This window comes from Fundulus heteroclitus, unplaced genomic scaffold, assembly GCF_011125445.2.
Source record: "Fundulus heteroclitus isolate FHET01 unplaced genomic scaffold, MU-UCD_Fhet_4.1 scaffold_76, whole genome shotgun sequence".
NCBI classification, from domain to species: Eukaryota; Metazoa; Chordata; class Actinopteri; order Cyprinodontiformes; family Fundulidae; genus Fundulus; species Fundulus heteroclitus.
This window is the reverse complement of record NW_023397208.1, coordinates 212488-229063: the sequence shown is the minus strand read 5'-3', so window position 1 is coordinate 229063 and position 16576 is coordinate 212488. Positions and strand designations below refer to the sequence as shown.

The 16576-nt window shown below is 44.0% G+C and overlaps 1 protein-coding gene across 4 annotated transcripts in view; it reads right to left on the bottom strand.

Moving 5' to 3' along the window:
- Positions 1 to 16576, bottom strand: part of LOC105929055 (1-phosphatidylinositol 4,5-bisphosphate phosphodiesterase beta-1) — a 164748-nt gene that overhangs the window by 47882 nt on the left and 100290 nt on the right. For all 4 annotated transcript variants that reach the window (XM_021318590.2, XM_036134178.1, XM_021318589.2 and 1 more), the window contains exons 10-13: positions 14349 to 14495; positions 13152 to 13309; positions 7227 to 7309; positions 6881 to 6965 (exon numbers count right to left, since the gene is read on the bottom strand). In XM_021318590.2, coding sequence (XP_021174265.2) covers positions 6881 to 6965; positions 7227 to 7309; positions 13152 to 13309; positions 14349 to 14495 — 473 coding nt within the window. The remainder of the gene's footprint in view (positions 1 to 6880; positions 6966 to 7226; positions 7310 to 13151; positions 13310 to 14348; positions 14496 to 16576) is intronic.

Here is a 16576-nt window from a genome sequence, read left to right as displayed (position 1 = left end):
GCCCGTGGACCCAGACTGTAGCGCAAGGATGTCTGCATCACTGCGCTGGTCTGCAGCCATAGCAGAAAAATCGATCCCGACATAAACTGGGGAAATCAGCGCACGAGACAGACAGTGAGCCACTAAGTTGGACTTGCCAGCAACATGCTGAATGTCAGTCGTGAATTCAGAAATGGCGGCAAGGTGGCGTTGCTGTCGTGCGGACCAGGGGTCGGATGTTTTGGACATGGCAAAGATGAGGGGCTTGTGGTCCACAAAGGCCGTAAATGAGCGGCCCTCCAGAAAATATCTAAAATGGCGTGTAGCCAGGTAGAGAGCAAGCAACTCTCTATCAAAAACGCTGTATTTCCGTTCATTGTCCCGCAAAGTACGGCTGAAAAAGGCAAGTGGCTGCCAAACACCAGAGACACGCTGCTCTAAAACTGCCCCCACAGCCACGTCAGATGCATCAGATGTCAGAGCGATCTGAGCTGACTGGGAAGGGTGGGCCAGAAGAGCAGCATCGGCCAAAGCAGACTTAGCGCCACCAAACGCCTGGAGGCGTTCAGGGACCCAGTCGATGCTGTCGGTGGCTTTTTTCTGTTTGAGCGCACCGTAAAGCGGCTGCAGAAGTTGTGCTGCATTGGGGATAAAGCGGTTGTAAAAATTAACCATCCCCAAGAACTCCTGCAGGGCTTTAACTGTCTGGGGGCGGGGAAAATCGGCCACCGCCTGAACTTTCTGTGGCAATGGGACCGCACCACTGGCAGAAATGCGGTGGCCCAAAAAATCAATGACCGGCAACCCAAATTGGCATTTTGCAGGGTTGACAATCAGGCCATGTGCTGCCAAACGTTGAAAAACCTGACGTAGGTGGGACATGTGCTGTTCGGCCGAGCTGCTGGCCACAAGGATGTCGTCCAAATATACAAAAACGAAGGACAACCCACGCAGAACAGAATCCATCAACCGCTGAAATGTTTGAGCTGCACCTTTAAGGCCGAATGGCATGCGTAAAAACTCAAACAGGCCAAACGGAGTGATCACCGCGGTTTTAGGGATGTCCTCAGCTCTCACGGGGACCTGGTGATAACCCCGCACCAAATCCACTTTAGAAAAAATGGATGTCCCGGAGAGATGGGCAGAGAAATCCTGGATGTGGGGGATAGGATAACGGTCATTCTCTGTGACGTTATTTAGCCGACGGAAATCCCCACAAGGCCGCCACTGGCCGTCCGACTTGGGCACCATGTGCAACGGTGACGCCCAGGGGCTGTTGGAGCGCCTCACGATCCCTAAACGCTCCATGTTGGCAAACTCCTCCCGCGCAACAGCCAGCTTTGCCGCGTCAAGGCGGCGCGCGCGCGCAAACACTGGAGCGCCAGTTGTGGGGATATAATGCTCTATCCCGTGCTTTGTGTCTGTGTTTGAAAAATTGGGGAGAGTCAGAGAGGGAAAATCTGACAATAAACGCTGGAACGCGTCCCCTGAAGCTAGAAAATTAGTGTGTACTTACGGCCCAGCTCCTCGCGTTATACAAGGCAGTGAAGAAAAAGACACAGCATCAATTAAACGCCGGTTTGCAACGTCCACAAGCAGGCCGTGAGCACAGAGGAAATCAGCTCCTATGATGGGGACAGAGCTCGCTGCTACTACAAAGTTCCACTGGAAGTCACGTCCATTGAAACAGACAGTCACCAACCTTTCTCCGAATGTTCTGATGGGAGAACCGTTAGCGGCGGTCAGCTGGGGACCGCAGCCCTCAGCAAGCCTGTCGGAGCCCGCCGGGGGAACGAGGCTCTTCTGCGAACCTGAATCCACCAGAAAATGTCTCCCCGATCGCGAATCCTCAATAAAGAGCAGCCTCTCCTTATCGCCGACGGCCGCGGCTGCTAGCAGGCGTCGGCTTGGTCGTTTCCCGGCGGCTTGAAGCTGCAGGGCGGGAGGCAGCGCCGCGCCCTGACGCCGAAGCGCTGATGGTAGAAACAAAAAGCCGGCTTCTGGCGTTTCCTGGTGGCGATCGCTGCCATCACCGATGGCTGATCGACCGCTGAAGACTGCAAAGGCTCAGAAGACGAAGCTGTAGGTTCCTTGGCCAGCGACTGGACCGTGAAGGTCCTGGAAGCCAGGAGGATGCGATCAGCTTCCTCAGCCAGCGAGCGGTAATCCTTCTCCCGCAGCAGGGACGAGTTAGCCAGAGCGATCCGCACCGGAGCCGGGAGTTGTCGCAGGAACAGGTGGATGAAAAGAAATCCGCCTTCGTCGTCACCCAGCAAGGACAGCATGCTTTCCATGAGCTCCAAAGCTGAGCCATCTCCTAACCCCGAGAAAGAAAGCAGCTTTTCGGCGCGTTCTGCGTCAGACAGGGAGTAACGGCGGAGAAGCAGGTGTTTGAGCGCGCTGTACTTTCCGTCCGCGGGAGGGTTGCGAAGCAGGCTCATAGCGCGCCTGGTGGATGGTGGATCCAGCGCTGAAACCACATAGTGGTACTTTGTGTCGTCCGATGTGATTCCACGAAGAGCAAACTGTGCTTCGACGTGGAAGAACCATGATTGCGGATCATGTAGCCAGAAATCCGGAATCTTAACGGCCACAGCAAAAGAAGCCGGTGTAGGTCCACCAGAGACAGCGATCGGCTGTGAGGAGCTGGGCAGGCCATCAGATGTGGACATGTTGGCTCACAGGGGTCACCAATGTGGAGGAGTGAAAATGACGACACAAAGGATGTAGGTTTGAACAGGTCTTTACTCGACTCCAACTGCTAGCAACTGTACAGAAAACCATATATATATACACCAACGAACAAACATATTTCTCATCGCTAAAACTTCTCCACTGAGTGAGAGTGGAGCCCCCTAGTGGTCCGCCACAAGCAACTAATTGTGTTGCAAATTTGCCTGTACTGCAGACACCTATTCTTATTTTTTTTTGTTTTTAGGTTTTTTACCCCTGTGTGTGCCTGTATATTCTTCCCTTTGTGTTTCACTTGATGCTAGGATATGTGAATTTCCCCACTGGGAGACAATAAAGGTTATTTCTGTTTCCATTTATATAGAAAAGCGCTATAGAAATTCAGTCCATTTCCCATTTTCCCATAAAGACTACAACACTATCTCCAAGTACCGTCATGATCTTATGGCCATACTTGCTATCCAAATTAAAAACATCTAAGGTTCATGGGTCTGTAGCCAATCTCCCAGAGTGGACACAAGAAGAAATACAACCAAGAATGATTAGATGGATAGTGCATATGATAGAAAAAGAGCCAAAGAGGCTGTCCAGAACCACTCAAGCTGAACACCAAGGTCACCGTACGTCACTTTCTGATCATACCATCCAAACCATAAAAGGCTCCATGGAGGAAGACCCAGGAGGGGCTCCTCTACTGTTGTAAAATGCAGATGCAACATTTCTTTGTAGTAACACAGAGACTGTTTGTTGGGTCTGTCTTCTGCAGAAGACGCTGCCAGGATGTCATCTTTTTTATATTTTTTATAATCCTAACCCTTTGTATGGAACCTTTGACATAATCGATCATGAACAGCAGAATCTGAGTTGGGTCAAATACGGAATAAACCATAAGACACACTATTAAACTTTAACTTTTAAGAAGTTTCAGAGATAATTGTGTGTCGTTTATTGTGGAAGGGAACCAACAAACTACTCTGCGTCAGCGAGTGTAGCGAGAAAGATCGTTTCTCACTGAAGGAGGAATTTAAGTTCTACGATAATCTTAATCCTCTTCATTCTCACCCTTGGTTGAGCTGGAACCAATCAAGCTATATTACCCTATCTGACACTGCGCCTATGGACACGTGGAGCTGATACTCCATTCGATATGCTGCGCCCATGGCGGCCTCGCAGCCGAAAGGGGCGTGGCTGTCATTGCTTTCACCTTTCTCGGTTATTACAAGCTCAGCGGTAAAAGTCTCGTTCTTTAAAGGTCCCTTCTCTCTCCCCGTTTCTCCAAGCTCCTCCCTCGGTGCGCCTCTCTCGTCTTTTCTGCCCCCCCTTCACTTTCCCCTCTGCCACTCTATTCATCCCCGATAATACTTCAATGTCAAATCCAGTCAGAGGGGCTGTAATTCTCAGAGGGATGCGTCGTTGGCAGGCAGCAGGACCGGCAGAACTCCCCGCGCGCGCGGATAATGCTGCCTCAGAGTGGTGGGAACTTTTGCTCCTCTGTGGTGTTATACCAACAGGGACAGCAATTTCCCTGCTGAGAAATGTGAGCGCAATAACTTCTGTGCTAAAGTGTGCACGGTGTTTGTGTGCGTGTTGGGGAGATGAGTGTGTGTGTGTTTTCAGGTCTGGAGAGAGTGTGCATGTCAGAGTTTGTGCGACAAGTGTCTTTATTTGCCTGGCGCGGGGTGCCTTGCGTCATCACACACACAAAGACGCCTTTTGGGTGGAGGGGCTTCAAGTGTGTGTGTGTGTGTGTGTGTGGGGGGGGGGGGGGGGCGTTTGACCACAAAGGGACAATGCAAGGTTTTTTTTTCTAGTAGCCATGGCAACAGGGGAACGGCTGATAAAGGGCTGCCAAGAAAAGCCATGTTGTGATTACAGCATAAAACACTTTCATTTAATCTTAAACGCCTGTCATTTGCAGTCTCTGTGTTGGCACAGGGGCGACGCAGACGAATAGGAATGATTCCGCGGTGAGTCATCCGAAGTTGGCTTCTGTGGCACGTAAACAGTCGCCGGAGTGTGTGAGCGGAAGAGACAGACGTTCCTGCGAGGGTATGAGAATGTGCCGTCATTTCTGCATTTCGGTTTAAACGGATTGGTCGAGAGATGTAAATGAAATAGAACACCTGTTGCTCGAGCTCGCCTCGCAGCAATGCTGATGCTGTAAGGTTCTCACACTTGTTCCACTGGTTATGTAAAGCCTTAAAGCTTATTTACATTTGTCACATTTCAACCACAAATGTTAAGGGACTTTATCGGGATTTTATCTAATTAACCAACACAAAACTGTGACTGATTTTAAAGTGGAATTTGAATGGGATGGAGGTTAGGTGGAGGGTGTATGTGAACATCAATTTTCAATACTTGCTGCAGATTCTCAATTGGATTTAAGTGTGAACTTTTACCGGGTCATTTTAATACATACATCTAATACAACCCATCAATTGTAGCTCTGGCTGTATTTTTAGGGATGCTGTATTTTTAGCATTACCTAGCATTGCTGGATTATAAAACTAATTAGTATCATAAACATTTTGATCAATATTGAAATCATGATTTTTTTTAAATAATTCATAATTAAGTTTGGAAAAACAATGTACCTATTGTACTTGGGAACAGAGTCAAGTGCCTTAAAACTACAAGTAAGAACTAGTATGAACATTTTAAGTGTGCAACCTACATTGCTATTATGAATAGTATATTAATAGTATAACAATAATAGACAACTGATATGAAGCAGACACATTTTACATCTATGTTCCTGCCCAGTGGGAGACTGCACGATTCATTTGCAGTCTGGACGAGGAGGGAGCGGGGTCTGGCTCCACTTGGGAAGGGACTGCTGGGTGAGAATTCAGCCACCCGTGAGAACCTTGTGATGGCAATGGGGCCCATGGCAGCGACTGCGGCTCACTAAGAGGAGTAGGACCCAAAACTCTCCAGCAACATATGAAAAAGTAGCAAGAACTTTCTACAGTATTTTGGAAAAAATAATGATAAAATGTAATGTTGCACCGATACCAGTATGGGACGGGGCCCCGATCCAGCACTAAAATGGTGGTATCGGTATCAACAAATAGGGCACCCATACCATTTTGATGTTTGTATGTCACTTGAACGCAGCCTTCTCTCTCCCGACTAGTATTATACATGTTATATAAGTTCATGAAAGTTGCACTATTTTGGCCTTTGAGAGCCAAAACTCAGGGTTTAAAAGAGATTATTCAATTATTGATGTCATTTACTGTCTTACTATTGCAATACTATTATACATGTTATAATTTCACGAATGTTGCACTATGTTGGCCTTTGAGAGCCAAAAGTTAATTCAACTATTGTCACATATTCCAGGTAGGCAATAAAAAATTCTACTACCCAAAGTAGTATGCAGTTCTTCATATATACACACACACATCAACTTCAAACAGATGGTATCGATATCGGCCAATACTGCACAGCCAGGTATCGGGTATCGGTATCGGGGCCAAAAAATGGCATCGGTGCAACACTAATAAAAAGGCACAAAATATTATAGCCTTTGTAAGGTTTACGTCTTGTGTTACACTGTATTAAGCTCCAAATGGCTGTGTCCCCTACATGGCTGACCGCAAAGGGACAGCCATGTCCGCAAAGGGGACATCTGGTGGTTTCCTTCACGTCACTCTTCCAGAGAAGCTGCATTTGTACTGAAACAAAATGTCTATTCATTGACTTCTGAAAGCAAATTTTCCTTCGATGTCAAAATTGGAATTTGTGATATAAAATCCCAATTAAACAGACAGAAGTTTGCAGCCGCTCTGTGTGAACATCTGAAAAGGTTTAACATGTAGATATCTGAACAACTGAATAGATGCTCTTTTATTACAAGAGGTCATCTTGATCTAAGCTAATGCAAAAATAAAGTCAGTTTGAAACAGCTGAAAACAATTCCAGCACCGCTGCAATATATTTCCATTGATATTTATTTTCCTGAATTCCGTTTTGTTAAAACAATATGAGTTGTTGCTTTTCGTCTCTAAAATGTCACCTTCTAGGGACCACTGCTTTGGCCCCCGAGTGCACTCAGCCATGGGTTAACGCCTTTCCAACACTTCCCTGCATGCCATGTTTTATGTATCGAGGTGCGTGTTAAAAAGGGACAGAGCGGCCGAAAGTGTGAATCTCAGAGTGAGCATGTGAACATGTAGTGTGTTCGAGCATCCGATGTACTCACAGGATATTTCTCCAGAGGTTCCATCAGTAATGCGTCTCCAAATATTGACCGGCAGTACTCTGCCATCTTCGCCTGCTGCTTTGGTCTGGGAGTCATCACACAGACACACACACACACACACCGACACACACACAAGCACAAAGACACAATCGTGATTTCTCTGCAAAATGTCAATACGTTGAATATGTATGTTCCTCCCCCGAAATCCCCTTGGAGATATTAAAGATATAACAACCAATCGGAGTCTTCTCCCCGGCCCAGTGAGTGACAGCTGACAAATGCTTTGCGCTCATCAAAAAAGGTCAAAAACAGGAGCTGCTGACATGAAACAGACGGGCCGACTTACGAGTCCACGTGGTTCTCGAAAGACAGAATGATAGGAAACGGTGAGGTCTTGAAGGCGCACTCTGCGATAGCCTCGATCACTTCCTGAACACAAAAGCAAGGACACAAGAGATGCTGATGAACAGCAGCGTGTCAACATACGGAGGTGTAGGCAAACCTTTCATGACCTTGTTTTAAAGCACTCTTGATAGCGTGTCAAACACAATAAAAACATCCTTTTATAGAAGGGGAATCAGTGAAACAATGTGACTGAAAACCATTTTAATTACTGTGCCGTTACATCCTATGATGACGTTTTCCCAGTCAGTGCTGTCTGCTCTTCCAGATATGACCGATGAGGTGGTGTCACACTCAGAGGAAACAGTCTGACATCGGATTTATGAACCACCAATTGCCTTAAATCAGTTACACCATTCTTAATAACTGTCAGTTAAGTTAATGCCTTCATTTCCATTTGCACCATCTCTTTCAATAAAATCAGCAACCTTCTTTATCTGTAGCTCTCTTCCATCTTTCACAGCTCTACTCTTTTGTATTTCACTGTAATTCCATTAGGCTTCTTCTCTTGGTCTCATTAGATTAGAATTTCCTCTATCAATCAATTTACCCATTTATTTTCCCCGTTCTTTTGACATCTACTCTGCCCTTGTGATTTTAACGCCATCTTTCTCCTCCTATAGAAACAGTTTTTCTTAGTGTGCTCTTCCCCTCTTGAGACCTCAGTTAATCGCCCCTCAGCTTTTCCTTTTAGGGGTATTCAGTGCATCTGTGTCTCATGCAATTTGCAGCATGCATGTTCATTTTTATTCAACTCTGCATTTCTTGGTCTTTTCCTAACCCTTACAACATATGTTGATAATGCCAGTGTTTTATTCCCTGCTGTATACGGTCAGAAGATAGAACACTAATCATAAAAAGAATCACGTTAAGTTATAAATTCAGTGCATTCCCAAGATAGAGATATGTTTTGGTGACACAGCTGGTATTTTCAGAAGTAGTAACTGCTTTTACTGTTTTAATTGGATTTCTCGGATTCAGACATCCTAACTAAGATTAAGGAATTTAAAGAAGCGTGCTTCGATGTTACAAAACAAAATGTGTTTTTACAATTGGGAGCTTTATAGAGTTCAGATTTTATATGTCAGGGATGTTATTACTACACCCTTCTACTCCGGCTGGTTCCCATTCTAAACATATGGACAAACACAACACCACATGTGTCACATTACTCTATTTCTTGCAGAGCTAATTCATTATACATTTATCAAATTAATTACATAAAATCCAAAGCATTTCCAGAAAGGTTAGGAGGCTTTAAAAAACAAAAAAATATATTGAATCCAAAGATATTCATGTAATCTATATAATTCATCTAGAAAACACAAAAATCAATAAAGATGAGTTTTATAGATTATTAATTTATACGGCACTGGGACAAAGTCTGTGCTCCCTTACATTCTTTATCAGGTTTTCCCGTTTGGTCACAACTAAATGTTGTAGGTGATAAAATGAGTTTTACTATCAGACAAAGGTAGCACAAAGGATTTGGAGTGGCTTAATAGTCAACAATTTAAATCCTGCAAAAAAGAGCCGATGTGAACGACTCGTTGCCAGTTATTATAAACACCTTATTTCAGTCACTGTCTAAAAAAGTTTTCAGGGCAATTATATTTTCACAATTTATTTTTTCATAATAAATGTAACAAAACATTTGCCGTTTCCTGTAATTTGCAACCTACATAGGCAGTGGCACTATACTCAGTACAAGAGTAGTGCTGGGGACGCGGAGGGGGGGTGGGCTCTGCATACATGGACAAATTAGGTTCAAGTTTGGTACTTGTTGCTGGGAGACCAGAGAAAGTGGTGAATTTTTAAGACTGCAACTTGATGCAGCATATATCTGTCAGATGGTCAAAGAAAAAGCCCCGGGATTGCATTTGCAGACGAAGAGGAGGAGGAAGAAGAGTAAGCTACGGCTAGAAGGATGCAGGTTCATAAAATTCTCTGATTTAACAGAGTTTATGCTCAGTGAGCACAAACGCTTCCATGCTCCCTTAAGAATGAGTGGAAAGAGATGTGACAGCCTGGTGGCATGTTGGGACAAAAATAAAAAAAGGACATTTGGCTGCAGAAGCTTGAACAGATCCGCTCATGGTGATCCATCAGCAAACACACACACACACACACAATATGGTTACTGTGTCCACTGCTTCCTGACTGAATGGAATAGAAATGAATAGAAGAGAAAAAAACTCTGTTTGTCCCGAACGGTGACAGAAATTTTTCTTTTGAAGTGTTTCCTGCACGATAAACACTTCAAAACGCACTTTAAAACATATAAAAGGGAACCGTTAAAACAACTTTTAGGAGTGTGTTGTTAAAGTTATTTTCAAGTTTTCAAGGTGGATTTGGTGGAGGTGGTGTTCAACTGTCCTAAAGTGTTTTAAAATGAATGTACTTCCAGCCCACAAACAGCTTTCTAAAAACAATAAAACATAATCAAGTCAGTTCCAATAAGAGTTAATATCAGTTTAACAAACATCTCAGAATTTTGTTTGACAAAATAGCACTGAGTAGGGGTTAAAGTGAGTCTGTCATATGACCTGTGCTGGAGTCATGGAGCACTCACTGTCTTTCTTCTTGTCTCCAATTCATATTTCGCTGTTTTGATCTTGATTCCATTAACTTAACTCCCCCTTCTGATCAGTTCCCTCTGAACACCATGTGACTTGTTCAGTAAAACAATTCTGGCACTCCTCCACATCGTCCATGTGATCGGGCATCAGATCTCCTCCCCGGTGCCCCACTTCCGTCTGGGCTTCTGTTAACCTTTCTCCAATAGAATGGGAGGCCAGGGAAAACTTAATTTATGGGTAATTAAATGCAGGAATAATCTAGCCATCATCTACCCCTGTAGGAGCAAGCTTCTTCCTTGTCTAAAAGAGATAAAACCCTAATACCATGTATTGACTAACAGGCCTTAATGTGACAGCTAGTCTTCCTTTTCAATGATCTCACCTGCCTCCACGCGGAGCTTCCATCAGTTATCAGGCATTCCTACTTCCTCCATTGTTTCCAGATTCCGCCCTTCCTTACGTTACAACCAACCTACTGTATTGCCAAAGAATTTGGAACCAGGGAGTGCTTTATAATGATCATCTACCCAAAATAAGAAAATCGGTGACAGAAAACGCATTCCTGCGATAGTTTACTCTCCTGGCCAGAAAGTTCGGTTATGATCAAAAGGCTTTCCCTTCAAATCCTGCACAAGAACACTATCTTCCAGATTCCTAGGTCTCTATGAAATAGAATCTGTCATCAACCCCTCCACTGTTCATCTGGAGCTCCCATCTGTCCTCTGTATTCATCCCACTTTCCATGTCTTACAAATCAAAGCTGTACCCTGCAGGCCTTTGTGCCGTCCAGCGGAACCCCCTCCACTCACCCGGGTCATTGACGGGTGCCTTGTCTTCAACGCCGAGGGCACAGATTACAGTATCTTGTGGACCATTTCTGGGTTCCATATATATATATATATATATATATATATTTCTAATGACATACTTCATCTGCCACAGAGCGTCCGATCTGTGTACAGGTTGATGTGTGTCTATGTGAGTCTCTTCTACCTCTTCCTTGCAGGGTTTGATTTGCAGCTCTGGTTCTGCAGCGGCAGCACACCAGGTATGATCAGGATGAGGTGAACTAGGAGCAGGTCACTAAAGCCAGATGCCAGAATGTTTTTGCCCACAGCATGGTAATCAGGCCTACCTCCCCTTGCATTGCTCTTGTTCTCAGTGCTCTTTGACTAATTAGAGTTTGTCCTGCCTTTTTCAGGAACTATCCACTTTTCATGCTTGAGTTTCTGGAGACACCATCTCAAGTTCTTCTGTAAATCTCATTTCTCCTCTCGACCTCCTCCTGAAAACAGCCGACAGATCCCTCAGCGTCCTACCTCTCCTCCACCTACCCGTCCACACTCTCTGCTCCACCTAAGCCCCGGAGGAAAGGATGCAAAGAAACAACATTACCACGCCCTCGGTCCACCTTTATTTTCCAAGCTCAGTTTCTGTGGGTGCGCTCCCCTCCTCCTGGACTTTCCCTATCCTCATTAACAGTAATGATTCACCACCTGTTATCGTAATTTATCGCTTCAGTATTCACAGAACAATGCCTACCTCTCTTCCTCATTGCTGAATCAGGATCCTGCTGAGAACCCAGAATATATTTTTTTCCCCTGATACATTGTTATCAATAAAATTTTAAAAGCAGCCCATTATTACTGTAAATAATAATAATATTATGATATCAAATTTTATTTAACATAATTAACATTTCATTTGCCCCTCTACTTTGCATTGTGAACTAACTGTTCACTAACAACTCCTTTTGTTTTTTGCTTTTTTAAGCCAATTTGGCCTTTTTCCCAATTCCTCAAAAACAAAAAAAAAAAAAAAGCAAAAGTTGGTGCTTAATCATTTCAAATTAACTGCCTCATCCCTGGACTGTTTTATTAAATATGGGTTTTGTTCTTATTTGTTCCTCATCCATATTTGATCTTATCTCAATATTTTTAATTTCAGAATGATTAATCATTGAAGGACTCAGTGTGCACAAGAAAAAAGAATAACCTATAGGACCTCAAACAGCGTTTAAAGTATACAATATTCTGTAGTGAAAAGCACAGCAGGGGCTCTGGAAACTCAAAAGACCATGAATCATACGGCCTCCTATGAGGCACATTAGTGCAGAAGGCAAAGATTGCTTGAACTTCTGTGAAAGCGCCATTAATAAGGAACGATAAAACGGGTGGCCTATGTTGCTGCTGCCCTTTTCAAGCAAAGCTCATTTAATGCTTTTTAGCACAAAAAGGCAAAAAGCAAAAGCTTTTTCAGCAGAAACCACAGTTTGGTAAAAAAAAACAGGGAACTCCGTAACCCAGGTCAGTTACCCACTCAACACATGTGATGCTTTAGTAAATATACAACTAGACACAAATGATTGAATATTCTCATTACATGGCATTAAGGGTTGCACAGTGGTGCAGTTGTTAGAACTGCTGCTTTGCAGCATGCATGAACTTTGCATGTCCTTCATATCTGTGGGTTCTCTCCAAGAACTCTGGCTTCATCCCAGTCCCAAAACATGACTCTAAGCTTAATTGGCCTCTCTATATTACCTTAGCTGTGAATGTGTGTGCATGATTGTTTGTCCTGTGTGTCCCTTTCTTCCCCTGTGATGAACTAGAGACCTGTATCCCGCCTCTCACCCAAAGACCACTGGAGATAGCTGACGAACCTGGCCAGAAATTGCGTACCGCTTACCTTACAGTTCGGAGATTTTATTTTGTGTTTTCCCCAAAGCGGATGTGTTTTACTTTGACAAAGTTTCTCTCTTCCTGTCTGACTCATGGATTTCCTGTCAAATTGCTGCGTAGCTCCAACCAAGACAGAGCAGGGGTCTACCTTGGTTGTACAGCTACAGATGACCCCAAGCCGGTCTATCCAGCCCCAATCACTTCAACCAGATCTAATTGCTACGACTCATTTTGCTGTCAGATGGAATGGTTTGGTGTTTCTCAGCCTTTGGATTCCACTCTTTCAGGATGTGTAAATAACCCAAAACATCCCCGGGGAGACTTGTTCATTGTTTCACCGTGGCCTGCCAGAAATGTGCTGATGACAAGAAATGTCCTCACAGTAGATTTGGAGAAAGTTTTGTAAGGCAGACGGCAAGTATTGGACATAAGTCCAGGTGCATTAGCTGGCATATTCCTACTAAAGGAATAAGGCTGAATAATTAAATGAAATCATAAGCATTAATTTCAGGGTGAAATATACATAACGTATACATAACGTAGAATGCCCTCAGAGAGACATATGTTTCAGAACCACTCCATGAAGGACTTAAGGGTTTGCTTTCTCACCTTAAAAGAGATTTCAGTTGTCATTGTGAAGCCATGTGTGATGACAGGCTCTTCCTCTGTGGTGCGTCCTTTCCAGCAGTCCAGTTCAATACAGCGGCACCCAGACAGGAGGACCTGTTTGTACATTTCAACCGAGGAGTTTCCTGCGAGCTGGCCCGCTGCACAACACACACACACACACACACACACACACACACACACACACAAGTAAGCACCCCACAGCTCGTTAATCCTTTCAGTCGCTGGCAAGCAGTAAAAAACAGTAGAAGTGTCTAATGCAGGCAAATCTCTTCAGCTTGTCGCCATTAGTGAGGCAATTATCACTTTGCATTAGCAGTTTGCTTTCCTGCAACATTAAAAAGAGCTATGTGAAAACGAGAAGCTCTCACTTCATTACGCTGATTTTCTCACATCTTTTCAAAAGTTTCCTTTCACTGTTTTTTTTTTCTTCTTCTCGTTTTGGTTAATATCCTTCGCAAACCACGAGGGATGTTTTTTTAAAAAAAACATTCTTGTGTTAGTCACTATCAAACACATGATGCCTCTGTGGCAGGGGACACAAATCTGTCCTTTTATGGTGCACTTACTTGCTCCCTCTTAGAATAGTAAAACTTGTTGCACGATCAAAAGAGGTAAACGAAGCTGTGTTTGCGAGAAGAAAACCAAGCACCTCCTGTTTGTTTTTCCTCATTTCTCCATTTCACAGCCTGAGGTTGGAGCATTACAAAAATCCCATTTCGTCCCCCCCCCTTCCACTGCCGAAAAGGTCTGATTCACTTGAAAGACTCAATGCACTCCAGTTTCTTCTGAGAATAGATTTGAATAGATGAATTCTAATATCCATTGAGGAGAAAATGGCCCCTGTGTTGCACACCGCCAGGAAGCAGTTACTGTGACTGCCAGTCTGTAGAAATATTTAACTCATGAATGACAATGAAATGAGCCTCATTCCACGACTTGATTGGATAACCTGAGAGGTAACAACGGCAGAGGGAGCTTGAGATGCACCGTCACATTTTTTTTTTTTTTTTGACTGACCTGCGAGGTATAAAGTTAAGCGGCCTCACTTGCAGCACTTTCATTTTATTTCTTAACGCACGGACGGATGCAACCATTCGTAGATAAATACAGGATGCGCTCGAGCAACCAGACAAAGTCAGCCCCGAACTTTTTGACCTGCGTCGTTGTGCCATGTACCTGTGAGGTATGTGTTGTGCGAGGAGTTGATGAAGTAGTGAGAAAGTGGAAAGGTCATGTCTTCACTCTGGTCCAGCTTCTCCGGGGGAATGATGCTGTTCTCTTCCCCGTTCAAATATCGGGCAAAGCCGTCCATGGAGATCTGACCTGCATGAAGACAATACATGTGGAGAAGTCAGGGTGATATAATACAGCTACTGTCCTATCTCATAAATCTTAAATCTCATAAACTGTGTACATAAAGTGCGTATAACATAATTTACATAAGAAAATATTGCACCCAAGTGTGTCTTTATAATTGGTCCACATTGCCTTGCAAAAGGATTTGCGGTCATTTAGTTTTTCCACATTTTTGTCACGTAGAAACCACAAAAGTAGATGTATCCTACTGGGATTCCCTGTGATAGTCCAACCGCAAGTGATAGATAATTGTAAGGCTCAAGGAAACCAATTTATAATTAGCCTTTTCCAAAGCACAGTTGGGTTATAAAAATAATATCCCAAACTTTAACATCTAATGGAGCACTGCGCAGGCCATCAACTAAAAATGGGGAGAGCAAACCCAAAGCTGATAACACAGGGAACTAAAGCATTAATCAGAGACGCATATGCCTATGGGGAACTCCGGAGGAGCTGCAGATACAAACAGTTCATGTGTGGGGAATCTGCTGACTGGGCAACTCTTAGTTGTACGCCACATAACCTGGCCTTTATGAAAGAGTGACATGAAGAAGAAGGTTATTGTTGAAAGACAGCCATAAGCTGCACAGATTGCTGTTTGGTTCAAGCCATGCAGCTACCGTCTGGAGGAAGACTGAACTTTTAGACTGAAATTTCTCATGTAGAGCACTAATACTATCATTAATAGGAACACGCCGTTGCCCAACCAAGCAACATGGTATAGGCAGCATTGTGCTGAGGGGGCGCTTTTATTCAGCAAGGAAACTGACCCGAGTCGATGGAAAGATTGTTAGAGTTGAATACAGGGCAACAGGTTCACCATCCAGCTGCACCATGACCCGAAACATGCAGGCAGAGCTGCAGTGGCATAGTCAAAGCATATTCCTACGTTAGATCGACCCAGGTAAGGCCCAGACCTAAATCCAGCTGAATCTGGGGTAATACATGACAATTTGCAGTGGAATCTGCTTCTGCAAAGCACTGACACAAAACGTGTTTAATTTGCTTTTTAATCACAATTATGCCCCACCCCCCAAAATAAAAATAAAATAAATGAAATCAGTTTGAAGTTAGTGTGAATACCTGCATCTGTTTTTAGAAACAAATGATGTTCCAGACAATTGTTTTAGTGACACAAAATCCCCCAACTCATAGTTATTGCACTTCAATTTATCTGGTGTTGTTATTCAGAATAGGAAAAAATTATCATATGCTCAAACGTGTGAAATGGCCTATTTGTTCCAGCCACAAATTGGAATGTAAATGTATTTTTCTATATTTCAAGCTCTACTGACTTAAACATTGCTACTGTTTATAATAACTAATAAAAGGATCTGATGCTCATTCGCTCCCCCCCGAGTCTGTTCTTTCTTTGCTTTGAGTCGCCGTCAAGGACGCAGTATTGCTGCCTTTACCGAGTTGAAAACAGCACATAAAAGAGAATCAGAGAGCAACTGAAAAAGAGATATTGTCATCCACAGGAAAGACTGTGATCTGCCGTCTCCCGACCACAAACGTCATGCACACTCACGCTCCCATAACGTTATTCTAAATATGCTAAATAATGCGAGTTTGATGGGTGCAGCAGGTCCCTCCGGCCACTTTATGCTAATTAATGCGGCGCCGCCCTGTGCAGAGTTGCTGAGCTAATTAACGCAGGCTGCTGTGCGTGACATCTGAGCTCAGTTGCACTCGCCGTCTCAGTCCCCCCCTCCCCAATCGCCTGTCAGGATCTCTCAGTCCTGCTCTGAGGTCTCACCTTTACATCACGCACACAGTCTCAGTCGAAAGGGTTTCCTCAGCTCTCAAGGCATTTGTAGGCCACAGTGTGGAAAACTATGTTAACATAGCTGGGATCACCTCTGTAGCAGACAGGGGTTGCATCAAAGGTGAGACTTAAAGGTGAAACTACACCCGGGTGGGAAAAAAAAGGAAAAAAAAAACTGTAGTAATGACCTAAAAAACACATATCTTAATATGTGAAAATGCTGTATGACGATGTGCCAGTTGTCCACTGTGAGTGGATAATACTTTAAGAGTCTCCTTTC